The 27,452-nt window shown below is 44.2% G+C and overlaps 2 protein-coding genes across 2 annotated transcripts; one reads left to right on the plus strand and one right to left on the minus strand.

The window, feature by feature from the left end:
- The first annotated feature begins 762 nt into the window (after positions 1 to 762).
- Positions 763 to 23,044, plus strand: LOC100832568 (vacuolar-sorting receptor 1). The gene is made up of 12 exons (XM_003573825.4): positions 763 to 1,257; positions 2,088 to 2,780; positions 2,980 to 3,068; positions 3,205 to 3,274; positions 3,356 to 3,439; positions 3,821 to 3,897; positions 3,992 to 4,073; positions 19,187 to 19,269; positions 19,355 to 19,421; positions 20,022 to 20,150; positions 20,331 to 20,440; positions 22,715 to 23,044. The coding sequence occupies exons 1-12, from the start codon at positions 951 to 953 to the stop codon at positions 22,811 to 22,813; spliced, it is 1,890 nt and encodes a 629-aa protein (XP_003573873.1). The 5' UTR covers positions 763 to 950; the 3' UTR covers positions 22,814 to 23,044.
- On the minus strand, positions 11,303 to 15,114 carry LOC106866501. The gene is made up of 5 exons (XM_014900761.2): positions 15,019 to 15,114; positions 14,752 to 14,862; positions 14,344 to 14,443; positions 12,133 to 12,964; positions 11,303 to 11,492 (listed from the first exon to the last, which is right to left on the minus strand). The coding sequence occupies exons 1-5, from the start codon at positions 15,112 to 15,114 to the stop codon at positions 11,303 to 11,305; spliced, it is 1,329 nt and encodes a 442-aa protein (XP_014756247.2).
- Positions 23,045 to 27,452: the final 4,408 nt, after the last annotated feature.

Raw genomic sequence — 27,452 nt, forward strand, 5'->3', positions numbered from 1 at the left:
TATCCTTTGAGCCCAGCTAGTCAACTCCTTTAGCCCGCCTTCCTTGTTCTCTAGCCGTGTCCGCTTGGCATCCCACGGTCAGAGAGATCGAGGCAAGGGCAGAGAGATGGGGGATAGAAAGGAGATCGGGCATGGGCGATCGTACTCCATCAGGTACAACTCCGACGAGATCTTGGCCGCCGGAGCCACGAAGGCCGCTGGACTTCCCTGCCCGTGCCACCGCCACCGTCGATGGCATCGTCGTGCGCGATTTCTCTCTCTTCCTTGTTTCTCGTGGGTACGTAGGGCGGGGAAGCCGAGAGGGGTTGGGTAGCGGGTGTGCGGTGCCATATGTGTTAATTCTAGCGAGGTGGGCACCGAGAAGAGGATGAAGGCCACGGCCAGGAAAGAGGGTCTGCGGCAGAGAGAGGCGTGTGAGAGAGGAGCGCTGGGGGAGAGAGACAGAGTCGATCCAGGATAGGATAGGATCCGCAAGGGCTCGGTGGCGGTGGTTGGCTTGCTCCACAGACGAAGCTGTGCGGGCCTTTGACTTTCTTTCCGTTTTTTCCCTGCAGGGATGCATCGATTGTTGAGGGGTGGACGTATCATCACCACCAACTTCAATTTAATATATTGGTATAGATATTAGGACCCGACTGTGACGCGGTAGTCTTTCGAATTTTCTTTTTTCGCCACGTATGACCCAAAAATGTGGACGCCATACTGACCTTGAGCATACGACGGCTGGAGCTGCTGTTACCAGTTGATTCCGTAATCCGGAACGGCGTTTCCCCACCAGAGCCGTTTCCATTAGTTGGCTTATTTTCTCGAGACATCTTTTACGCTGCTTGGAGCAACTAGCAAGCAAATTGTTCAGCGTGGCCGTCAATGTGGGAAGGTCAACCAAACGTGCCCTAAACCATCGGTCGCCCCCCTCCCAGCCGCCAACGGACGAGGTGATCATAAGGGCGATGCGGGGGCTAGGGTTTAGGCTGCTGGTGCTGGCGCTCGCGGCGGCGGCGGCGGCTGAGGTAGAGGCGCGGTTCGTGGTGGAGAAGAACAGCCTGATGGTCACATCGCCGACGACGCTACGGGGCAGGCACGATAGCGCCATAGGTAACTTCGGCATTCCGCAGTACGGTGGGAGCATGGCTGGTGCCGTCGTATACCCAAAGGCCAACACAGACGCCTGCGACTCCTTCGACGGAGGCGGGAAGGAGCACATCTTCCGCAACAACCCGGGCGCCCTCCCCAGCTTCCTTCTCATCGACCGCAGAAGTGAGTGATGCCACCTCCCCATTCCAATCTCTCGCACCCTTGCACTGCCGATTTGCGCTGCTATGTGGTTCACTTCCGGATTTGGTGGATTCGATGATAGATTCAGTGTGGTAGTTTCTTGCATGACTCGGCAGGGTTGATGAGTCGGGAGGTGACTGTTGATTAGAGCTGCTTTGCTTGTGTGGGGTTTCGTTGGCATTTTCTTCTGTGCCGTATGTCAAGGTGTCCTATTTAGCCAAGAGCTTATTCTGCTCCTCTCCGCTCCTAGAAATCTGCAACTCCGCTCCTGACTCCTTGATTCTGCACTCCACTCCAAAAATCTGGAGTTGCCAATCTGTTAGGGGTTCGACTCCTAACGTGCCTCAGCTGTATAGTAAGCCTAGTATATCATGGCTGCCATGTGCCTAAGAAGCACCTCTGATGCATCTGTCGTGCGGCATACAACATGTCCCTTTGGCTGATCTGCACTGCATTGAATCCCTCATGAAGCCAGAATCCCTATTTTACAAGCTGTCCTTTTGCACCAATATGGAACTCCATCAGATAGTTCATCTTTGCTGCATGGGGACTCTACTCCTAGTTATTTGTATGCATTTTCTCCTCGCACAATTTTTTTTTGTGAGTTCAATACTTCAAGTGAGGGTGTTATTTTTTATATTATATTTTTCAACATCAAAGTTCCACTCATTTCACTTGAGTCCTATGTTTGATCTTGTTTCTATAACCAAATGGATCAAAATGGATATGTCATTGTAACCTTCATCTGCTTCTCGCTGCTCAATCAACTGAAATCAAATGCTAATATTCTTTTCTCCATATGTGTTATCTAGATTGTCTGTTTGCTAAGAAGGTTTGGAATGCCCAAAATGCCGGTGCCTCAGCAGTGCTTGTAGTTGATGACAAGGATGAGCCATTGATAACGATGGACTTACCTCGGGAAGATGACGAGGCTGCAAAGTATATACAAAACATAACCATTCCTTCTGCTCTAATTGATAAAAAATTTGGTGAACAGCTGAAGAAGGCAGTTAAAGATGGTGAAATGGTAAATGTGAATCTTGATTGGAGGGAGGCTGTTCCACATCCTGATGACCGGGTTGAGTATGAGCTGTGGACAAATAGCAATGATGAATGTGGGCCTAAATGTGATATGCTTATCCATTTTCTCAACGAATTTAAAGGAGCTGCACAACTACTTGAAAAGGGTGGTTATAGTCAGTTCACCCCCCATTATATTACTTGGTACTGCCCTAAAGCATTTATTGTCAGCAAACAATGCAAGTCCCAGTGTATAAACCATGGAAGGTATTGTGCACCTGATCCAGAACAAGACTTTAGTACTGGCTATGAAGGAAAAGATGTCGTGGTAGAGAACCTCAGACAGCTTTGTGTATTTAATGTTGCAAATGAGATAAAAAGACCATGGATCTGGTGGGATTATGTCACTGATTTTCACATAAGGTGCCGAATGAAGGACAAGAATTATAGCAAAACGTGTGCAGAAACTGTGATAAAATCACTAGGTTAGCTCCTCTTCTTTCTTGGGACTTACCTTCAGCTAAGCCATGTGTATTGTAATTATCTGTACTTACTTTATTACTATTAACATACCATAGCTACGCAGCAGTATGCCTTCAGGCACTTTGTTCACACATAAAATGGCATCACTAGTTCTGTATAGTCGTAACAACTAGTGATATTACACATTTACACTTAAAACAGGTTTGGACACGAAGAAAGTCGATAGGTGCATGGGAGATCCAAATGCTGATTCTGACCACCCCTTGCTTAAAACAGAGCAGGACACACAGGTGAACTGACATTAATGAGCTCGTTATGTAAAAATTATAAATAAAATAAAGCACCACGGAATATTACCAATAAACATTTATCCATTTAATTCTACTTTCATATCTTAGTTTTAATATGATCTATGATGTTTTGTAGATTGGGAAAGGTTCAAGAGGAGATGTAACTATATTGCCTACACTTGTTGTGAACAATCGGCAATATCGAGGTAAATGTCCCACAAGTTTCCCTGGAAGACTATTAACAAATTACGTTTTGCCCTAGCTGATTTTAACCTTCAAATCAACAGGAAAGTTAGAAAGGAAAGCTGTCCTCAAAGCTATTTGTGCTGGCTTTGAGGAAACTACGGAGCCAAATGTTTGTCTGAGTGATGGTAAGACCAAGGAACTCCTCCCTCCATTCGGGTTTACAAGGCCATTGTCCAAAATTTTAAAATTCAAGATTACAAGGCCTCTTTTTCTCATGTCCCCCTCCTAATTGCATGTATTAATTCTCTTGGTTTCCACTTCAACATTAATTCCATTGCATGCGTTGAGTCGTTTTTGCCTTGGTACCAGTATTTTGCCTTGATATCAGCATTTTATCTTGGTACTGATGTTTTTCAACATTTATTCCCTCTCTTGTCACTATACCTTCTTTATACCATTTTTTCAAGAGGGCCTTGTAAATCCAAATGGAGGAGTACAATTTTTCCTATGCTGTACTTGTATTCTTCTGAACTTACAGTGCTAATTTTTCAGTTGTTTTAACACAGACATGGAAACTAATGAGTGTCTGAGTGATAATGGAGGCTGCTGGCAAGACAGGGCTGCTAATGTAACAGCTTGTCGGGTATGTATGAGTGACCTGATCATTTTCACTTGGCATCATAATCTATGTTTTTAAGAAAACTCATTTTCTTAGTTTGTTGTCAACGCTTGTTCAGGACACATTCCGTGGCAGAGTGTGTGAATGCCCAACATTCAATGGTGTGCAATTTAAAGGCGATGGCTACAGCAATTGTGAAGGTAATATTCTTTCAGTCTCCATGAATGGATCCAACTTTTCTAGGCTTAGCGGTATTATTGCTGTCCTGGCTATGTTATGTTCACAGTTTGTGCATGCATGAATTATCATTGAAAGAATTAGCATGTATCCTGTCATTAACAATTCTTTAACGGTAATATTTCACTGAACCTAGCGGCCGCTGCACCTAGGCCAGGTGATGTTGAATCGGTTTGGGCGATATGTACCTAGTTAGTTGTGGGAGAGGCCATGAAGGAACCTGCTAACACTCGTTGCTAGTAGGCCTAGGGTTTACTAACCACCCTTTACCTTTTTCATTCTGTATCCACAAAAGAATCTAGCTGGCACATGTTTCAATTTTCCTGTAAAAAACTGATCAGCATGCGGTACTAGATTGCCCCTGCCCCCTATTTAATTATATACACAATGGACTCACCACTCATCCAAACACACTCCATGCCTTTGTCTGGGTGCTTATATATCTGATGTGTCCCTTCCTTCAAAGGTTATAGGGATAGTTAACGATGCCAGGGCCGACGGTGGTGGGTAGGCGCCATCATCGGTGCAGGTTTGACAGCAGGAGGTGTAAATTACAGCAACAGACTGGGTTAGGAAAGCATATGGGGAAGATAGATTTTCTTATTGCTTGATCGTATCATGTACATTGGGCTTGCTTTTATAGCATTGCGTAAGTCGAGAGATTCCTTGTGCAGAATTGCCATCTTGTCTTGTGCTAACATGGCATTACACTACCATTCAAACCCATCTTCTTGTGTGACTGCACTGACCGGGTAACGTTACAGACGTATCGCCATAGGAGGTGTTCGTGCAAAGAGACTATGCAATGATTGCTCTGCCTTTGTGTAGTGTAGGTAGACCGCGAGATTCAACGAACACCTCTTTGAACGAGCCTAGCAATGTTGCCATCAAATCGTGGCCCTTGGCACCATGGGCAAGGACACGTGGGTGTGGTCCAGCCATTCCTTGCTGGATGACTTGACGATTGCCACACCAGAACTCCATTTTAAGTGCCTCAAAGTCCCAAAGATTCGGACCAAGAGTGCATAGGCATTGAGTCCCAAGCATCACATTGAAGCCATCCAATGGAAGTAAGTATATGTCCACCTGGAATTCTACTGTCACCTTGGGGTATGTCAGTGGAAACAAAAGTAAGCCAAATTTTGCACCACATTGTCACGCACAAAGTTGTGCATAGATCTGGAATCAATTAAACTTGTTGGCGCAATCCTGATCTGCAATTGCATGGTGTGCTGTATGTTGGATTTGCCCAAAGATCAATCACATGAAGACGCACACGCACACGACGATCACAAGATTATATTTGGCCAAGGGCGCGTATCGTGCCCTCTATTTTTCTCTTTTTTAATATCTCACGTTTACAAGCTTCAGGTATACGTGTGTATACACACACACACCCAGCCTAACACCGAAATCACCTAATACTAGTACCACTCGGACATGGCCAGCAATACAAGCCGACTCCAACTTGAACTAGTACTCTAAATAGGACTCAAACCTTGGCCTAAACTACTAATGTGTGAAACGCACACACTAGCTAACTAGGAACCAACACGACTAGGAGATGAACACCATCTCCGACTCGGACCAGTACTACTGTACTATCTTGATTAGGCAAGATTAATCCAATACTGTACACAAATCCCAGTCAAGGCATGTAAGGAGACCTGGGGATTTTCGGCCGGTTCTTTGACTGGCTGGTCCTACCCTTCGTCTACATAAATGACCTCAATTCAAAAGTTCCTGCTGCAGAGGTGCCCTGATGATTTGTTTTATCAAAATAGAAGCACAGCCCCTTCTTGCCTCTCTGCCATTTCTGCTTCATGATAGCCTTTTGAACGTCCTACCGGTTGGAGCCCCAATAGTTCCACTAGTTGTAGTGTTGATTATGCTGGAGGTCTGTCCTACTAAGGCTTGCGCTGCTATGCCTTGTGAGTGGGTTGGGGGTCCCTGCCTGTGACCTGGGCGGGTGGTTGCTGCTGGTGGTGGTGGTGCAGCGATGATCTCTTCCCGCTGCTCAAAGGTGCCAAGCTCATAGCTATGTGAAGATCAGATGGCTTTTGCATATCAACATTTACCGGCTATGAATCTGTTAGCCCTAAACAGCTGTTCTTGTTGCTTGGTTGAGAGCAGGTCATTGTGCGCAAGCAGGCATAGGAACTTCTCCCTTATCTGAGCAGTACTGAGTTGTACTTGAATACTAGTATTATCTTACTAGGATACAAACACTTTATTTCCCAATCTTCTTTCTGGTGCCTGAGTACTACTTGTAAGGAAATATGCAACTTGTAGTTCGAGGAGGCCAAAGGCCAGTATATATTTGGAGAGGTACAAGCCCCGCTATGCTGTAGTCTAGGCCTTCACGAAGAAATCTGCTAACGGTGCCTCAGAAGGCAGAAACTGAAGATCAACAACCAGATCCTGCATACAAGAGCGCATGAAAGAAGCATCAACACCAATATGCTTGGTGACTAGGAAGCACGGATACGGCGATACGGGGATACTGCGATACGCCGATTTTTGAAAAACGTAGATACGGGGATACATTTGTGTATATATAAATAATATAAAATATCAAAAATAAAGGCTGAAGAAGACAGGAAATAAACAATTAACATTAAAAGAGGCAATCAGGCAATGGTCGAAAAGATCACAAGTTCACAGTCACCCTACGTTCCTACAACCCGGCCAAAATGCCGCACAAGTTCACAAAATGTGGGACAACCTGGGGCAGGGCCCCTCGAGCTTGGTGGATTGGCGGCGTGTAGGATTGATGCCGATACGGGAGAGGGACTGAGGGAAGAAGACCCCCTCGACCAGACCACTTAATGGGCCGTTTGGGCCAACATATTCAACACTCCCCCTCAAGATGGGTGATATATATCTATCATTCCCATCTTGTCACATGCGAGATTGCAATCCTTAGTTCCCAATCCTTTTGTTAGGCAATCAGCAAGTTGCTGTCCTGAACAGACGTGTTCTATCTTGATAATTCCAGCATCTAGCTTCTCCTTTATAAAGAATCGGTCAATCTCGATGTGCTTCGTTCTATCATGCTGAACAGGATTCTTTGCAATACTGATTGCTGATTTGTTATCACACCACACATTTAAACATCCATTCTTCAAAATCTTTAACTCAGCCAATAGATTTCTGGCCCATAGCATTTCACTCAACCCTTGTGACATAGCTCGATATTCAGCCTCTGCGGTTGACTTGGATACCACTTGTTGTTTCTTACTCCTCCATGACACTAAATTTCCTCCAACGAAGACACAATAGCCCGAGGTAGATCTTCTGTCATCTAAACAACTTGCCCAGTCTGCATCGCTATAGCCATCTACATTCAAGTGCCCATTGCTTCTAAACAACAACCCTTTTCCTGGTGTTCCCTTCAGATATCTTAAGATTTTGTGAACGGCCTCCATATGTCCACTCCTGGGTTCATGCATATATCTACTCACCACACTTACAGCATAAGTTATATCTGGCCGTGTATGACAGAGGTACAGTAACCTTCCAACCAACTTCTGATGTGACTCCTTGTCCACTAGTTCTCCGGACTGAGCTGTCACCTTATGATTTTGATCAATAGGAGTTGAAGCTGCTCTACATCCCAACATGCCCATATCACTGAGAAGATCTAGAGTATACTTCCTTTGCGATAGAGCTATTCCCTTTGATGATCTAGCCACTTCTATGCCAAGGAAATATTTAAGTTGGCCAAGGTCTTACTCAAGCTCCTCTTCAGCCTTGTTATCTCAGCTTCATCATCTCCCGTAATGATTAGACAGCTAAAATTGTAATCTTCTGCTTGGAATGCCTGTAGAGTGGTGTGATCTCCATTGCACTGACCATACCCCATATCACACACAGCCCGCCTGAATCTATTAAACCATGCTCTAGGCAATTGCTTCAAACCATAAAGAGATTTTTTCAATTTGCATACTTTATCGACAGTTCCAAACTCAGTGAGACCGGGCGGTACCTCCATGTAGACTTCCTCCTGGAAGTCCCCATGCAAGAATGCATTTTTTACATCAAGTTTATGCAACGACCACCCAAAATTGGTTGCACAAGATACCAGAATTCTCACTGTGTTCATCTTCACTACAGGTGCAAAGGTCTCATCATAATCAATACCATATGTCTGGCTATAACCTCTTGCCACAAGTCTTGCCTTGTATCTTTCAATTTTACCATCAGAATTCTGCTTTACTGTGAAGATCCATTTACATCCCACTGCCTTCTTTCCAGCTGGAAGATTTGACAACTCCCAGGTCTTGTTCTTCCTTAAAGCCTCTAGTTCTTCTCTTATTGCTGCACACCACTTAGGATCCTGCCGTGCTACTCTCCAATCAGTGGGAATGGACACTAATTGGAGAGAAGCTACAAATGCATGATAAGAGGGTGACAAGGACTCATCAGACACATAATTGCTTATATCATTTTCAAACCCATACAGTTGTATAAGTTTGTTTGCTGCAGCACGTGTCCCCTTCCTCAAGGCGATAGGCAAGTCATTTGACGTTTCTGAATCAGTTCTGGACTCTTCTGAACTAGCATCATTGTTTGGTGTCTCATTCTGAACCTTTGCTTGTTGCTCCCCCTGAACCAGTTGCTCCCCCAGAACTTGTTGCTCCTTCTGAACTTGTCTTCTTGCATACACTCGAAGATTTTGTTCCTCGTGTGGCTTAGGCCACCTTCTCTGTGCCTCAGCTGGTGCCATAGAGATAGGAATAGAGCCAACAAATAATCTGGTTGCATCATGAGCATTCTGTTGTAACACATTGCTCCTCAACTTTCTCCCCTCTTGACCATGTTGTATAGGTTGCAGCTGGTCAAGTCCTTCAAACAGAACACTTAGATCAGTCTTCTCTCCATAATATGGCTCGGATTCTCTGAACGTGACATCCATACTTACAAATGTGCGTCTCTCTGACGGACTCCAACATTTGTAACCTTGCTGCCCAGACGGATACCCTATAAAGATGCATTTTACAGCCCTCGGATCCAACTTGCTCAAATAGTTTCGGGGGCACTACAAATTTGTTCTCCCCTAGCAACATTTCACAAGGAGACTTCATACCCAATACTCTTGATGGTGTGCGGTTGATCAAATATGTAGCAGTCATCACAGCTTCACTCCAAAGGAATTTTGGAACATTCATGGTGAACATCAATGACCGCGCTACCTCCAGTATGTGCCTATTTTTTCTCTGCTACACCATTCTGAGGCGGAGTGTCCGGACATGATGTCTGGTGTAGAATCCCATGCTCTGACAAGAAGGTCCCAAACACTTTGTTCACATATTCAGTACCGTTATCAGTCCGTATCACTTGCACCTGCACCTTGAACTGATTCTTCACATAGGCATAGAAATTTTTGAAACATTGGTATACTTCATCCTTGTGCTTCATTAGATAAATCCAAGTCATGCGTGAGTAACAGTCAATAAAGGTCACAAAGTACTTCATGTTGCTAATAGACACAACAGGACATGTCCACACATCTGAATGAACAAGCATGAAAGGTGTGATACTCCTCAATCCCTTGCTAACATAAGACACCCTTGTGTGCTTTGCCCACTCACATGCATCACACTTCAACTTATTCTTATCCACCCCTTTCATCATATCAGGAAACACCTTGTACATCTTATCAAACGATATATGCCCCATTCTACAGTGGTGTGTCATTGCAGTAGCTTCTTTTTCTCCAAACATTGCTGCTAACACCGAGCTATCCATCTGGCCATGTCCCTCACGATCCATGTACCACAATCCTCTATGTCTAGTTCCAGTCTCAATCTTCTGTCCCGTGACACCATCTTTAATTACACATGCAGCTTTATTCAGAGTTATCTCACAATCTGGCCGGTCAATAAGTGCACTTAATGACACAAGGTTCACGGGAAACGCAGGGACATACAAGACTGAAGACAATCTGATTTTAGGTGTACATTGAACAGATCCCTTACCTTTGTTAGGCCGAGCAGTGCCATCGGCAGTTTGTATCGTTTCCTCGTGTGTGGGAGAATATGAACTACATAGTTCAAACTCCTTTGAATTTCCAGTGACGTGTTTAGATGCCCCAAAGTCTAACACCCACTCTGAATTGGTGCCATGAACAGCTACGGATGCCCTTTCAGCAACAGCTTCACTTGCATACAAACAAACTTGTTTGTCCTCCTGACTGACTTGCTCGATCTCATCCTGCAAGAACGATGCTCTGCCCATCTTCATTACCATCATCTGCAGCTTCTCCAACAGCTGCCTACATTTCTTTTCTTCACTGCCACTGCGTGCCACAACCTCCAATATCTCCGGCTCTCCGCAACTAAGGACAACACTTGTAGATTCTTCGTGTTGACATTCGATCTCTGAACTTCCATCAAATTCCCTTCAATCTTCTCTTCCTTCCCAGCTGCAGCCACTGCCTCCACTTCCTTGACCTGGAGCAGCTCGACCACGCCCCGCTGTTTCTTCCCGACGGCCTCATCATGCCAGGTCTGGACCTTCCCCCTGCATTCCATCTCCTGCGCTGTCCTTGCCCTCGCTGCCTCGAGACAGTCGTTGGTAGAATTAAGGTGCGTGCACTGCACCATCTCCTCCACGCTGCTAGCGACGGTCACCCTTGCTGCGTCGCCGTACATCACCTCACCACTGCGCCGTGCTTCCTCGCTGCTTGGTGCCGCCCCTGCGCCTCCTGCACATCAGCAAAGCCTCTCGCGAGCCGCCGGTGCACCACCCAGTGCCACCGCTGCTGCAGCCTGCACGCGCGCCCGCACCTCGTCCTGTGCCTCCCAGCGCCGCTGCTGCAGCCTGCACACGCCGCCAAGACCCATCCTGGGTGCACAAGACTCACGCACAGGGAAATTATGTCGCCGCTGCAGGAACTGCCGTCGCCGTCGCTGGTGGCTCTGATACCATGTGGGACAACCTGGGGCAGGGGCCCTCGAGCTTGGTGGACTGGCGGCGTGTAGGATTGATGCCGATACGGGAGAGGGACTGAGGGAAGAAGGCCAACATATTCAACACAAAATAACAGCCCACAAGGCCACAAGTTCACAAAATATGAGCAGGCACTCATGCGATCATCCAGCAGGCAGTAGCTAATTAAAATAAGGACTTGCGATTCACAAAAAACAGCAGCAATTAGCAGTAGGCCAGTGGCAGCAAAAAGGCATCTCTACTCCTCCATGGCTTCATTCTCCTCAATGTCCAATGCACCAATATCATGCAGCAAAGCCTCCAGTTCTGGTTCATCCAATGAGAATTCAGCTTCCTGTAGGAAATCAGCACCACCAACAAATAGCTCATAGCTATCTCCTCCAATGTCCCAGAATCTGGACGGGCCATTGTTGTACTCCAGTGATCTCCTAGAAATAAGGCGCAAATTCTGATGTACAAAGACTAAATCCTCTGCACGTGTAGGGTTCAGCCTACAAGAAGTCAAGAACAAGAACTAAAATCAAATTCCAATGCAAAATGCAAATTTGTCAAAGCTATTGCAAGGGTAAGACCGTAAGAACATAGGAATAGGACCTGTTTCTTAGTGTGTTATGGATCAAAATAGGTACTCCAATTCCATTCAGCACAAGAAGATGAGGTTGGCTGCCCAAGTAACTCAAGTGCAATGGTCCTCAAAGCTGGAGCATGATTTCCATGAATTCCCCACCATTGTTTGGCATCTAGCAAACTTCTGTCCTCAGTTGAGTCAAAGCCATTAAATCCAGGACCCATCAAACTAAAATTGGCAAACTGTTGTTTCAGCTCATGCAATTCTGGACCCCCATGAGGAATAAACCTTCAGAAGCAAGCATCTGAAATTTCACTATCCATATGTGGAGCTTGACGGCCTGGAACTGCATCTATCCAAGCTGCGGTATAGTATCTAAGGAATGGCAAAGGTAATCGCATTAGAAAGTGCAGCAAAGGAATGGTAAAAGGTAATGGCATTAGAAAGTGCAGCATGTTTTTCAACAATAAGAAAAAATGGCAGCAAGCAGATCAACTTACTTGGGGTTAAGTGAGTGAGCCAAGCAATGCAATGGAGTATTACTCTTTGTCCAGCGATAGATCAAGATTTCTTCCACAAGAGAGAAGAAGGGAGATTCTTCATGTGGTTGCAAACCTTCATGTCTAAAGATTATAGACTTCACCTTCTCAATCATTTTATCCCACATCTCATATGTTAGATGGAGACATGGTTTGTCCGTGTCGGCTGCACTTATCATGGAGTAAATAGGCTCCGTGAACTCAAGGAGGTACTTGACCCTCACCCACCAATCATCATTAAGGATTGTTTCTTTCACCAACCGTGCACCCTCCACATTGTCATTCCTATAATCAGACCACTTTTGGCTAACCACCATCAATGTAAGAGCTTCTCTAATTTCTTGAAACCTCTTCAACATGACAACTTGAGATGCAAATCTTGTTTCAGTCACAGCAAGTAATTTTAGAGAACTATGATCATTGAACATGGACAGACTCATTGAGTGATTCATGATAAAATTTCTTATGTGGGTGGCCTCTTTTGCAATCTCATGGATCCAATTGCAAGAATCATACTGAGGATCATTCTCAGTCCTAGCTGAAGCTATACTCTTTAAGGCAAGATTCAAGGTATGAACAACACATGGAGTCCAGAAAATGTGAGAATACCTTTCTTGCACCAATAAACCAGCGCCCCTGCAGTTGACTGCGTTATCAGTGCTCACTTGGACAACATTGGCTGGTCCAACAAACTCAATGATCTCACAAAGCTTGTCCCGGATGTACTCTTTGCTCTTGACTTCTCCCTCGGTGTTGATTGATCTTAGAAACATAAGTTTAACAGTGGACGACGCTGAGGATCAGACCATCCATCTGAGACAATACTCACACCTTTGTTAGTCCATGTTGACTTGATAGGCTGCAGCATCTTTTCCACGTGTGCGTTCTTCGACAAGAAGTGTGGTCCTAATCTTGTTATAGCTTGGAGGAACATACCCAGCTAGGTGGTTGCTTTTGTTTGCAGCAAAGATAAATGCCTTCCTAAACCATGGGTTTTTTGCAACACTAAAAGGTATCACGAATCTCTTGACCTAAAAAAAGTGTCCTTTCTCGATACATAACATTGTATAAGTCAACCCAAGTCGCTTCTTCATCTCCGGGAATCTGGTAAGGTACTTTTGGAACACCAATGGGCATATTAGATTAATATTATTAAATTTAAGTAAGAAAACGATACTTTAATATGGAAACGTAAGAATGGAAGAGAAAGAAAGAATCTCCGGTTTATTGTCTTCATTTTTATTCTTATTCTATATGAATACCATATATTCTATTAATACGTAGAAGAAGAGAAGAGGGGGAAGAAGGGTGGGGAATCACCTGCAAACTGCAGAGGAAGAGGCGGCCGCCGCCTAGGGTTCGGGACTTGGGGCACACGAAGCGTCGAAGCCTAGGGCAGAGGGGTGGCGCCTGGAGTCGGGCTTATACCCCCTCCTCGTGGGCTGGGCTTATTTCCAGTCGGGATGGGCTTTCCCGTATCCAGGCCGTATCGGCGCGTATCTCTGCCGTATCGGAATTTTTTTTATTTTTTTTAATTCGCAAAAATATCCGATACGGCCAAAATACGTATCGGGCCGTATCCGGGCGTATCTCCATATCCGTGCAGTATCCGACACGGATACGGCGATTTCTGGTTGTATCCGCGTTTGCTAGCTTGGTGAGATCATGCTTCACTGGATCACGCCCAATACTGATAGCACCTGTACTGCCTGACAAAAGAGGAGTTGGTGTAGTACAGAAACACCAAAGTTCGCAAGTAACCACCGAAGCCATGCCATCTCAGCCGTCAAAAGTACCATAGTGCGCAACTCTACCTCTGCACTCAGACGAGAGACTGCAACCTGTTTGTTCGTTTTCCAAGCTATGAGAGAACCACCTAGAAAACACAATAAGCAGACAAAGACTGGCGATCCGAAGATTCACAAGCCTAGGTAGCATCCGAGTATGCCCGAAGCTGGCGCGAGCTGGAGCGTGGAAAGGAAAGACGACGAGAGACGCTCCCACGAAGATAACATAGAACTCGAAGGAGGTGGCTATAGTGAACATGAGTGGGAGCGGAGACATACTGACTGAGAACATAAACTGGATAAGAAATGTATGGATGAGTGCCCGCTAGATACACCAAACTACTAACAAGATGGCGATAGTTAGTCGGATCAAAAAGAGGCTCACCATCAGAAGCATGAAGATGGACATTGAGCTCCATCAGAGTATCAACAATGTGTTCATCAGTAAGAGCAATACGAGCAAGAAGATCCTGAATGTACTTCTCCTGAGATATGAAAAGGCCATCAGAGGTAGAAGAGACCTCAATCCCAAGAAAATATCGAAGGGGGCCAAAAGATCCGACAGGAGGAACTACTCACTGAGACGTGCCTTAACAAAGGTAATATACTCAGGATCATTTCCAGTGATGATCATATAATCAACATAGAGGAAAAGGAGAGTCCGACCTCGAGGAGAAAGGTTGATGAAGACTTGAATAGCATATGATCATGTGCACGGGCAGAAAAACCAGCAATAATGATCACCGAGGCAAAGCGCTCAAACCAAGCACGATGGGTCTGCTTAAGGCCATACAGCGAACAGCGGAGACGACAAAACCATGCCGTCAGGAGCAGAATACCTTGGCGGTGGCTGCATGTAGACCTCACGCAACTCACCATTAAGAAAGGCATTCTTGACATCAAGCTGGGAAATAGACCAGTGGCGAATAGAGGCAAACATGAAGAGTGCGGACAGTGGTCATATGAGCCGTAGGAGCAAAGGTCTCGTCATAATCACGACCATGGTCCTGCTGAAAACCACGAGCTTAGGCTCAAGTGAACCATCTGAGCGAGTCCTAACCTTGTAGACCCACTTGCAGGTGATGGAACAAACACGGGGAGGAGAAACAATATCCCACGTGCCAGTGCACTCAAGGGAAGCAATCTCCTCAGCCATCGCATGCTGCTGCTAGCAAAGCCATAACGCTTAATTGCAGATTGCAGGGAGCGGGCAAGTACAAAGGCCATAGGAAGGAAGAGAAGGCTACACAATGGAAGACGAGGCCGCACTTGGAGGAGCAGGCACATCTGAAGGCTGAACAAGAGAGTCCATACCATCAGGGGAAGATAATCGAACAGAAGCCGGAGTAGCCTGACGTCGAGAACGACGGGTGTAGTGAAAAGGATAGGAAGGCACAGGTGTAACCGGTGAAGATGGAGCATTAGGAGAATGGTGAGTACGGTGATTCTTGTTAGGAGTATCTGGTATTTGTGGAATAGAGCAAGAAGACACTAGACGAGTCAGGGGAGACGACGGGTATAATGGCACAACGGGAGGATGTGAAGACACAATGGGACAATCAGATTATCAAGAAGCATGTTTATATAATATATGTATCAGGAAGGAGAAAGACTCAACAGGTGTAACCATGGGAGAAGATGGGAAGACTAATTAGAAGTCACGTCCTGAGAATCCGCATCCGATGAGCATTCGGATCCCAACATCGATAACCCTTGTGCTCATCATCATTGCCAAGGAAGACAATCAACAGACTTAGCAATCAGCTTGGTACGCTCGCCATCAACGAGAAAAACGTAGCAAACACAGCCCAATGACCGAAGCTCAGAGTAGTTAGGAGAGCAATCCCAGAGAAGCTCAAGAGGAATGCCCCCTTTAAGAGCAGAAGATGGTTGGATGTTGATAAGAGAAGCAGTGGTAGATACTGCCTCAGCCCAAAAGTGAGGAGCAATAGAGGCAGCGATCATCATGGCGCGAGCTGTCTCAAGGAGATGACGATGTTTGCGCTCAGCAACACCATTCTGACCATGAGCGCCGGGACAAGAGAACTGAGCATGGGTGCCCTACTCAACAAGGAATCCGCAAAGAATGGGAGGATACTCGTCAGTAGAATCTGCATGAAAGACACAAATAGGAGTCTGGAAGTGGGTGCGAACCATGGCAGCAAACTTCTGATATACATAAAACCTCATTGGGAGAAGGCATAATAAAGTATATCCAAGTGTAATGTGAAAAATCATCTATAAAAAGAACATAGTAGCAATGACCCCCTTTCGAAATGAAGGGAGCTGGACCCTAAACATCTGAGTGAACAAGATCAAAAGGACGCTCAAATACTCACTATGAGGATATGGTAACTGAATCTGTTTACCGAGTTTACAACCCTGACAATCTAATGACACATCTCATGAGATAGATCCCAGAAGACCATGGCAATCTAATGACACATCTCATGAGAAAAATGTACAAATAAGTCTTTAAGAGTTTTCTATTTCAAGTGCCAAATAGACAAACGAGTGCAGATTTTCTACTTGTACGTGTACAAGCTTGAGCTATCTTCTACACGCTGGACATGATGCTTTGAGATTTGTGCAAACTTTAGAAAAAGAACAAGAGATGAGTTCATTGGAATGGGACACCTTGCTGCTCTCTCCTCTGTAGAGTACAACGACACAGGTGATCTCATGATGCATTAGCCACTGACTTCCTCGTCTCCTGGAGGAAAATTCATGGGCGCCATAAATCAAGATCCAAGAAACAATGGATCTTCACCATCTAAAAACAAATCAATGACAAAGGATGGATCTCCACCATATGACATTCCCTGAGGCAGGCCGAGAGGTGAAGTAGTTGATGGATCTCAAGGCCATACTAACCGTGCTGGAGTAGGTCCAGGTCATGGAGCGCGCACATGAGATCCTATGTTAAATTTTAATTTTTCGTCCAAAAAATATGTGCTATGATTTGTATTTGACCAATGGACCTATGGTGGCACTTTGGTTTGTGTGCAGCTCAGCAAAGTTAAAAGAAAAGTTGTGCCTAGCCCAGGCATACTAGACCTGGTTCATTGTTTTAGCTAATCCTTTTTTTTTGCGGGTAAGTTTTAGCTAATCCTATCTCCATATATGGCAGCATTGATCCGCCGGCAAAGGACTAGGTGCGGGAACTCCGCTCTCTTTCTTTAGAACACCAGTTGTTTCATCGGTAAGGGACTACCATGACTTATCAACCTCTTGCCGGTTAGTTAGCTTGTTACAACTTACAACTTGCTGTAAACTGAATTTAAATAGATAACAAAGTAACATGTTCAGTATAGTTTGTGTATGTTACCATGGTGCTATGTTAACATAAACTGAATTTAAATTGATACAAAAGACACATGTTCCAAAAGACAAAGTTTTCATTTGAAAGCATTTAATTTAAGCAGGTGCTATGTTACCATGGTACATTAGTCCTGTTTGTATTATGTCGTGGACTTGCATTTGGTTCATCACAAAAAAGTAGAGAAAGAGGTGAGATGGAGAATTGGATGGCACCGAGGAGTTGGTACGTCTGGGTAGGATTCTTTTGCTGTGACAAGACAACGAGTGCCCACCCTCTGCCGAGACAGTACAATTTGGAAGTCTGCAGTAGGAAGTGCGGAAGAGGATTAGGAAATTAAGAGTGCACTCCATAGGGCGGCAGCAGGTTTCTGATAATTTATGCAAGTTCAGTTGTCCAGCATTTTGTGTTAGGACAGTAGTTTAGTACAAGAGCACTTACACAATAATAGAATGGTCAACTGCTACACACTGCAACCTTCAATTCATACCTCTTCACCAGTTGCTTCCTGTACGGCTGTACCCAATCTACCTTCTCTCTACTATCTGACCCATGGTACCTAATACAAGGTGTGATGTAAGCACACATCAGATCAGCACATTTATACACGTATAATGTGAAAACAGAAGGAGCCCATGCAATGAAATGTGATGGAAGCAAAGAGTGAAAGGGAGCAAAGTGCGTTTCACGTGATTGCAGTTGGGGTTACAGCTGTTGAGTCCCCCAGCAGCTTCTTTCTTTCTGTTAGGGCTGGAACAATAACTCGCTCCTCGTCGAGCAGCTCGGTTCGTAGTGTACTCGGCTCGTCTAGAGCTCGGTTCATTATACAAACGAACCGAGCCGAGCGTCCTCTTCTGCCCTTTAACACAAACGAGCTTAACGATCGATCTCGTGAGTAGCTCGCTTGGCTCGTTAATTCTGTTAGCTGGGTACGTAGTCCCCACTGCCCAATGCTACAGTCCAAGCACGCAACAAATACCGAAGGCCAATAACCCATTCACTGCATTGGGCCCTCGCAGCTAGGTGTTCCGTGACTGCAGTTCTCTTTCCTCAATCAATCAACAACAATCGCTATCTGACCTTATCCTCTCATCGTCCTACCCCTAAAGGCCTGGAGACTTGCGGTGGCCGGTGGCCGGTGGCCGTGGTGACGCGCCTTGCCTGTGAGCTCCTACCGACGAAACTGAGTCCCGTTCCCGCTTTCGCCAGCCGCTCCCGGAGACACCGACTCCCCCTGGTGAAGTCTGCGTCGACCTCATGGTCAGATTCTCCATCGACGCCGACAAGCCGCCGGAATTCCAAGGCGCTGTTGCTGGAGCTGGACACGCTGTTGGTGTGAATGTGTTAATTTTTGCCAATTTTGCTAGAGAAACTTTTGGTATTGTGCTGCTAGACGATGCTCTCTTTTTGCCTTTTTCTTGTTAACGAGCGTCTGGTGAGCTGTTCGCGAGGACCACACGAACCGAACCGAACCGAACTGGCTCCTGAGATCGTTAGTGTTGCCGAGTCTACTGAGCAGAGCTGCTAACGAGCTGAGTACTAATTGAGCCGAACATGCTCGTTAGACAGCCCTACTTTCAGTTCATACAGATTTGCATGCAGATGCTCATGTTCACGCCTATTTACGCTAAAAAAATATCATATATTATTTAATGGACATGCTACATGTTTTGTGCTAATTATCTGCTGCTTATCAGGTTAGGAAACATGAATGATTAAGCAGCTAAAAATTCATCATCGTGATTCCATATTTGATCTTTTCTGAAGTATTATTGCTTACGCACCTTGGAATACACTCTTTGTTTCGATTTATAAGATTATTTGACACAAACCATGAAATGCACAATTTTTCTGTAACAGATTATTTACATAGAGAGAAGTTTATACTGAATAATTGTTTTATTTGCAGCTGCTGGACCAGGAAAATGCTTGATAAATCATGGTGGATGTTGGCATGAAACTCGAAATGGCAAAACGTTCTCTGCTTGTCAAGTAGGTTTAGGCCTGCTACAGAATACATGTAATAACTATTATCGAATTCTGATTAATCAACAGATACTAAAATTTTATTTTCCAGGAATCAGGAGATGGGGAATGTACGTGTCCAGCTGGATTCCAAGGGGATGGTGTTAAAAAATGTCAAGGTACTCTGAACCTCACCCCCAGGGGCATAAAATAGGAATTTTAAACATTTCTGTGATACTCTATACCCTCTGAAGTCTGAACCCAATCTCAAAATAAGTTATATTCTAACCAATGGTCTCCCATATCAGTGAAATATTTAATTACTGATTTCTTCTCTGAATTTACTCTTGCATTAATCTTTTTGTCCCCTCACAAAAAGAAGTCTTTCTTGCAATCCAATGCCTTACAAACGTGCATAAACCTAGCACATGTATATTAGGAAGATGGATGTTTAGGGTTACGAAATTTAAACATTTCTGTGATATTGGATACTCCCCTGAACCCCTTTTCAAAATAAGTGACATTCTAACCAATTGTCTCCCAGATCATTGAAATGTATAAATTTACTCATTTCTTCTCTGAATTTTACTCTTGCATTAATATCTGTGTCCCCTCACAAAAAGAAAGTCTATCTTGCAATTCACTGTCTTACCAACTGCATAAACCTAGCACATGTATATTAGGAAGATGGATGTTTAAATGAAAATTTATTTGATTATGAATCTTCTGCTGAAACATTATAAATTTGTGATATGGAGTTTTTTTATTTAACTTTGCAGACATTGATGAGTGCAAAGAGAAAAAAGCTTGTCAATGTCTGGAATGCAGCTGCAGAGATACATGGGGTGGCTATGAATGTACTTGCAGTCAAGACCTTTTGTACATCAAAGAGCATGACACGTGCATAAGTAATATTTACGCTTTGGTTATATTTAGCCCTATCTACCCTTTTTTATACTCCCTCTGATCCATAAAAAGTGTCGCTCATTTTGTACTAAGTTAGTACAAATTTTGTACTAAGTGGGCAACACTTTTTATGGATCGGAGGGAGTATATGACTTAAAATTGCTAGTATGGTTAATTTGTAGGTAAGACGACTGTTCAAGCTAAAGCAGCATGGGCTGCCGTGTGTGGGGTCTTGGTAGCCTTGGTTGTTCTGGCAGTGGGAAGTTATTTGGTATACAAGTACAGATTGAGGGTAAGCTAGCTTTTGCACAATATTATCTTCATTATTATAGCTTCCATTCCTTGGTGTAGTTAAATGATGAATTCTTCTGCTGTCCTGAATGGTTTGTTTGCGATGTCTGTTTATTTGCTGACTAGAACTAAATAGTTTCCTCGAGTAAAAGAAGTATTTATGTTACCTGCCTTTTTTTTTGGTTTTATGATATGATAGTAATGTGTTGTATATGGTTGATCTACTTTTTTTGGTCCTCTGCGTCGTTGTTACATATTTGAACGACCGCTTCTGCAATCTCATGAGGTAAGTTTATAGTAGCAAATGGGAAGAGAACTCTCAAACAAGATTCTGGTTGCATTTAGCATACCTATTATAATCACATTGCTAAAGAGACTGAAGGGGTATCTATACTACTCCCTCCATTCCACAAATAGCTCATATAGATTTTTGCACTTCGACCAAGACAGCTCTCATTTCTAGTGCCTGGCCATTCATATTGGATTTAGAGTAATTGTGCTTGAGCAGTTATTGGCCGGGTGCGGAAGCCAACAGAAAAATGAGGTGTATTGTGGAACAAATGAGAAATGCTTATACGAGGTGTTTTGTGGAACGGAGGGGAGTAGGAACAACCCTCCTAGCGAGGTGTGAAACCAGGTTGGAGTGGGGCCATCACCATGGAGGCTCATGCAACAATTAATGCCCTCGACAACTTGCATTGGAACTATAATACTTCCTCCGTTCCATAATTCTTGTCGAAATATTACATGTATCTAACACTTTTTAGGAATAGATACATCCATTTTTGGGCAAATTTGAGACAAGAATTATGGAACGGAGGGAATATCTTTTAACTCAAGCCTTCATATGATGCACCGTTTGATGTTCCTGAAAATAGACTTGATATCCTGCCCATTTTCACCCTTCATACTTGCTAGATACTCATATAATTCATATGGCATGATGCAACAAGTTTAGAGATAAATTCTGGGGCTGCGCATCTGATGTTTGATGGCCGAGGCAGCCCCTAGCATTCTTCATGTTTATCTCTGATCTCTTGTCATCCCACATTACCATGGGCCATGGGTTCATAAATTGATGTACTCAAGCAAAGAAAGCCAGAAGCGAAGTCTTGTTCCTTGAAATATTCTTTGTTGGCTTCAATTACCTCCATTGGTGAAGACATAAATAAAAGCAGCCCACAAGACTTGGGAAGTATTAAATTCTCATTTATATAAACATTAGATTCATCTAGGAGCGCATTCACCTCTTCTTGTATTTATTTAGCATGACTCCTTGTCATGGGACCCAAATAAACTTCCTTTGTAGAAGAAGCTTCGACTTGCAGCCATGCAGAATCATCTTTTGGAGAAGATGGTTGTTGAGTTGAGCCTGGGGGTGTCCACATCACATGGTGTCCGTTTATAATAGAGGCTTATTTCCTAATGAATTATACTCATTTAATCCTAACACTATGTGAACTCCTAATGAATTATAGTCCTTTAATAGTACTCTTCCTAATACAATAATATTACTCCCTAAAAGACTATCCCCCCTCCCGTTTGCTACGTTGTTTCTTGTTGCATGTCCTTGCTGAACACATGACATCCTGCTGCAAATCCATACATGACATTGGCCCTCTTGCTGGCCAGCCGGCTGGAACTGAACTGCCACTCTGCCATAATACATGTAATAACCGCCCACAACAATATCTCTTTTGCGTCTTTCCTACTCCATGTGCTATTTGTCTTGTAAACCTGAAACACTGAAGCATTGCCATGTTCTGTCACCGATAAAGTTTTATCCTTCGACAATGACAAAATGGTGATAGCCAATCATAAGTAACACTTATACAGCCAGTCAATTGGGTGTAGTTGATTAACTACTGTCTATCAATAATAGGCATAGTAGTTGTCCAACTTAAAGTAATTTCTTGTTGTTGCTGTAACTACTAGGCTGTACTTCTGACACATGATTACAGTGGCAATTTAAGTTCTATCCTAATTTATGTTGTCACAAAAGGGTGGTAAATCTTTGGCTTAGTTTGCGTGTAGATATAAAAACTCACTTGCGGCTAATAATTTTCCATGTAATTTGCAAAGAAAAGTGTAAGCAATGACCACAAGTTCCGCTGTAGCAAGGTTTTGGAATCCGTCTAGGCTGTTGAGTTTCACCTCGTACCTTCATTTTGCAACCATTTCCCCCTACCAGTGGTTTATGATACTTAGACCTGTCTGAATACATATTTTTCTTCCCAATAAATACATTATTAATTCTACGTGTTTTTTCTTTCAGTCATACATGGATTCCGAGATCAGAGCTATCATGGCGCAATACATGCCACTTGACGGTCAAGCAGAGGTCTCAAATTATTCTGACGAGGATCATCAGTAAAAGTTCTATTTGCATATGCGCTAGGCATTGAAAATGGCCCCTTATGGCCCTTAGGACTGATGCTGAGGCATATACACAATGTATACATGCGCAAGATTTCGGTTGAGCACTAGAATTTTATACTATCGATGTGTAACTGTGTTGGTGTTTTTTTTTTGGAGAGGAAACTGTGTTGGTGCTGTGCACCTACTATTGGGTTGGACTAATTTGGTTACCCCAGATTGTGGCCTACTCCTGGGAGAAAAACACATGGGTCGAACCTACCTCGGGTAGCTTGCTGGCATGATTGGGCCCCAATGCATGTCATTTTCACGGGAAGACAAGGGGTACGTTTGGTTCGAGGCCCCATGTAGCCCTGCCAAAATTTTGGCACTACCAATCATGGGCACAACCAAAATTTTAGCCACCTATAGTCATCTGGATTGCAGCCGTTATGACTACCAAAATTTTGGCAAAATCATTAGGTATTTGTTTGGCTTTTAGCCATTCAACTTCAGTCGCTTCTTCTTTCACGTCATTGTTGTTAAGTTCTCCCTTGTCCGTGGGCGAAGTGCTTTTGCCGCGTCAATTTCGTCTACCACCCTTGCCCGTGCCGCGTCAGGAGAGAAGCATCATGGGCATGACATATGGTATGCCAATCGAACCACCTCCAGCGCCACTGAAAGGGGCTGCCCCAATAGTTCCTAATTGTGATGGAACGAGCTAAGCACTAGAACATCAAAAGTTACCACAAGAAGGTTCAGCCTAAAGTTGATCCGGTTGAGCAACCGGTTCCACAAGCTAGATTTGAGAAAGGTGAACTATGCATGATAGGCCAAGCAATTGAAGGATTATCAAAGAGCAAATGATCTTTGTTTCAAATTTGGTGAGAAATTTGCACCTGTTCATCAATGTGTTATAGTGGGGGCTCAGGTGAAGGCGATGATTGTCGCAGATATTCTTTTTGATGAAGTGTTAGATGCTTTAGTCACAGGGAACTTTGCAGGAGAAGAGGACTGTCATGTGTCACTGAATAATTTATCAAGGGCAACAGGTTGTGGAACTATATATCCAACTAAGGGCCCCAGTGGGAAATCAAGTACTGCTATTGTTGGTGGACTTTGGCAGTTCCCCCAATTTTGTGGGCAAGAACATGGTTACTAAGTTACCGTTGCAGCCCACACCCATGAGTCACACCAAGCTCAAGGTAGCAAATGCTGATACACCGTTGTGCACAGAGCAGACCAAGGGTTTGTAATGGTGGCTTCTTCATGGACACACTTTTTCACATGAAATGAAAGAGTTGCAATTTGCGGGATATGATGGCCTATTGGGCATGTACTGGCTCAAGAGCTGGGGAACAATGCCCTGTAACTGGGAGCATAAATGGTAAGATTTTAATTACTAGGGTAAACTAACTAGGCTGCAGGGTATTAATCCAGGTACTCTAGAACTTTTGGTTGTTTCCATGGAACAGTTGGTCAAGTTGTTGAAAGGCAATGATGTATGCAGTGACTAACAAGAAGCCATTCAGTCCAGTCTTGAATTATCACCGGTGATCACACATTTGTTACAAAAATTCAATGCTATCTTTCAACAACGACATCACCTACCTCCTCTGATGAGGACATCCCAACTAATGATACAACCACAACTCTTACAGCACTTACACCTCAAGTCCTGGAGATACACGGACCAATTACTAGAGTTCGTGCACGACAACTAAATTATCAAGTACATTCGTTTCTCGGTACTTCACTTAATATTAATGAGAATATGCTGCTGCCTAAGATGGGTTTTTTAATGTGTTTTAGGAATGAAGGACCTAACTTGGACCTCAAGGATCAGCGTTGGACATCAAACCATGGAGGTGGCAGCAAGGTGGCGGGAACAAGCTCAAGTGATGATTTCAGAACATTGAAACCGCCATAAGGAGAGATGAGAAGAAGGCCGCATCCTCTTCATCAATGGGATTTCGGCCAAGTGGAGGAATGAGAGTTATAAGGCCATGTAATAGGGTCCAGCTAATTTTTAAATGTTTTCGTTGTGTTTTAGGAGGATTGCTAGGCCGTTTCGGAGTCCCTCAAGGGTCTGGCCGAAACCACCTAGTTCCCCTCCTATTTATACCCCCACGAGCCCCCCTATGGAGTCTTGGGTTTTGATTAGATAAAGTTTAACCTTTGCTACTTTCGTGTAATCGCGTGTGTCGGTTAGACCACCTGTTTTACCGTCATCAAGGCACCAACTTATATTGAGTATTCAGATTCGTGAACCTTCATAATTCCTACTCACAATTTCAGATTGTTTTTCATCTTGTTCTTGTTTGTTCTTCGATTGGTTGCAAAAACAAAGACCTTGGTGGTCAGGTTGATCGTGCCCCCACGGGATCAATAACCCTTAGGAGTTGGTGTATCGATTGTTAAGGCGCTGCCTCCTAAGCTGTAGTCGGATCGTCAACGTCACCTCTTACCCACATCGATAATTAGGTATCTCATCGAAAGATTGGGACACCCTTGAGGCTATCATCCTCACAGAGAGTTTGATCATGCCATCAACTTGCTCATTGATGCGATTCCAGTAAACAGCGGGCCTTACAGATACTCACCTCTCCAGAAGGATGAGACCGAGAGACAGGTAGCCTCAATGCTGCAAGCAGGAACTATCATACCCAATTTGAGTCATTATGCCTCTCTTGTCCTACTAGTTAAGGAAAATAATGACAGTTGGAGATTTTGTATAGATTACAGGAAGCTTAACGCCATCACAATTAAAAGAAAATTTTCCACGCCAATTGTAGATGAATTAGCTGGTACAACTATTTTCTCCAAATTGGATTTGAGGGTAGGATCTCACCAGATTAGGATAATACGTGCAGATGAAGTTAAAACTCCATTTAAAACTCACCACGGGCAGTATAAGTTCAGAGCGACGTCCTTTGGGAGTAAGACCAAACATGTGGACCACCTCAGTACAGTGCTTCAAGTCTGGCAGCAAAACCAGTTTTATGTCAAGCTCAGCAAATGCTCCTTTGCTCAGTCTCAATTGGAATACTTGGGTCACGTAATATCTGACAAAGGGGTGGCTACTGATAAAGAGAAAACAAGAGTTATGTTGGCTTGGACCACACCTTCTAATGTCACAGAACTCAAAGACTTCTTGGGACTTACAGGCTACAACATAATATTAACGCTGCAGAGTGTTGGCTAAGCCATTGACCACCTTGTTGCAGAAGAAACATTTTTTATGGTCTGAATCAGCTCAACTAGCCTTTTGATAAGCAAGTTAAAGCAAGCAATAAGTGCAACACCGGTCCTGGCACTTTCTGATTTTAACAAATCCTTTTGTGCAGAGACAGATATGCTTGCGCTTCTGGCATCGGTGCAGTGCTCATGCAGAACCAGCATCAAGTTGCTTTCTACAACAAGGCTATTAGCACTGCCAATCAAAAGCTATCGCCATTATGATGGTTGTTGATAGATAGGAGCCTTATCTTCCCGGAGGGTCCTTTACTATTAGAACAGACCATAAAAGTTTATGTCATGTGCAAGATCAAGTGTTGCAGTCTGATTTGCAGAGAAAAGCAATGACCAGGTTGTTGGGAATATGCCCTAGAGGCAATCATGTATGATGTAATTTCCAATGTATTCATAAATATTATTGAGTTGTCCTTGTTTGAACATCTGATATGTATCATTGAATATGTGATTTGATTGTGGAACTATGTATTCATGTTGTTCATACTAAATTGTCCTTAGTCATTGAGGTTGTGCTGGACACATAACCTTGACTAATGTGAAAGTTGGCTGATGACTCGGTTCCACTTGTCATGGGCATGGTGATGTCATTCCAGCTTACACGGACTCGGCTAAAGAGTTTAGCGAGTCGGACTGACCCATTGAGATGCAACGAGTAGGTCGTCATTTGCATGTCTCAATCAATGTAATCCTTAGACCTGAGATTATCGCACAATCCGAGTTGTGGATCACCAACTTATGTTCTGTCAAACGTTGTTCCGTAACAGGGCAGTTATAAAGGCAGAGTTCGGGTTGACTGAGAATCAAGCTGTGTGATGTGGATAACCAAGATGAGATTTTGCCCCTCCGACTGGAGAGATATTCTCTGGGCCCTCTCGAGTGATATGATTCGGGAAGCATGGCCATGCGCGACTTGGTTAACTGTTAACCGGGTCGATCGACTAAGAGTTAGTCGGATGAATCGTATATCACAGATCGAGAAGAGAGTTGAACTATTAAAGGGATGACGATTAATCGCCTATAGTTCGACAAGGTATATCGTGAGGCAAAAGGGACTAAGACGTATGTCACATTGGAAGGTACGTCGTCATGACTCGATGGTACTTGGGAGTCGGCACGTTCTGCTAGGAGCCGCTACCGATTGATCGATTGTGAGTCGGACTCCAATCGTGTCCAAGTCGCCATGAGCCTGTGGGGTCACACACTTAAGAGCGGGAGCAAGTATTTGGTCGGGTTGGACCCGAACTGGAATTGGGCTGACAATGCGAGTTGGACTCGCAGGGTGGATGGGCCACAAGGCTTGGAGCCCACTTCCACTCGATATATAAGCAGGGGCGTGGGATGCCTAAGGCGCACGGTTTTTCCACTCTCATGCGTTGAGAATCCTAACCCGATTCAGTTCAACC

Source organism: Brachypodium distachyon, chromosome 3 (assembly GCF_000005505.3).
Source record: "Brachypodium distachyon strain Bd21 chromosome 3, Brachypodium_distachyon_v3.0, whole genome shotgun sequence".
NCBI lineage: Eukaryota > Viridiplantae > Streptophyta > Magnoliopsida > Poales > Poaceae > Brachypodium > Brachypodium distachyon.

Coding starts and splice junctions, on each gene's coding strand:
- LOC100832568 (XM_003573825.4), top strand. CDS start 951: ATGCGGGGGCTAGGGTTTAGGCTGCTGGTGCTGGCGCTCGCGGCGGCG. Junction 3,069..3,204: donor AAACAGAGCAGGACACACAG/GTGAACTGACAT, acceptor GATGTTTTGTAG/ATTGGGAAAGGTTCAAGAGG. Junction 19,270..19,354: donor AAACGTTCTCTGCTTGTCAA/GTAGGTTTAGGC, acceptor TTTATTTTCCAG/GAATCAGGAGATGGGGAATG.
- LOC106866501 (XM_014900761.2), bottom strand. CDS start 15,114: ATGGCTGAGGAGATTGCTTCCCTTGAGTGCACTGGCACGTGGGATATT. Junction 14,863..15,018: donor CCTGCAAGTGGGTCTACAAG/GTTAGGACTCGC, acceptor TCTATTTCCCAG/CTTGATGTCAAGAATGCCTT. Junction 11,493..12,132: donor GCTCACTCACTTAACCCCAA/GTAAGTTGATCT, acceptor CCTTATTTCTAG/GAGATCACTGGAGTACAACA.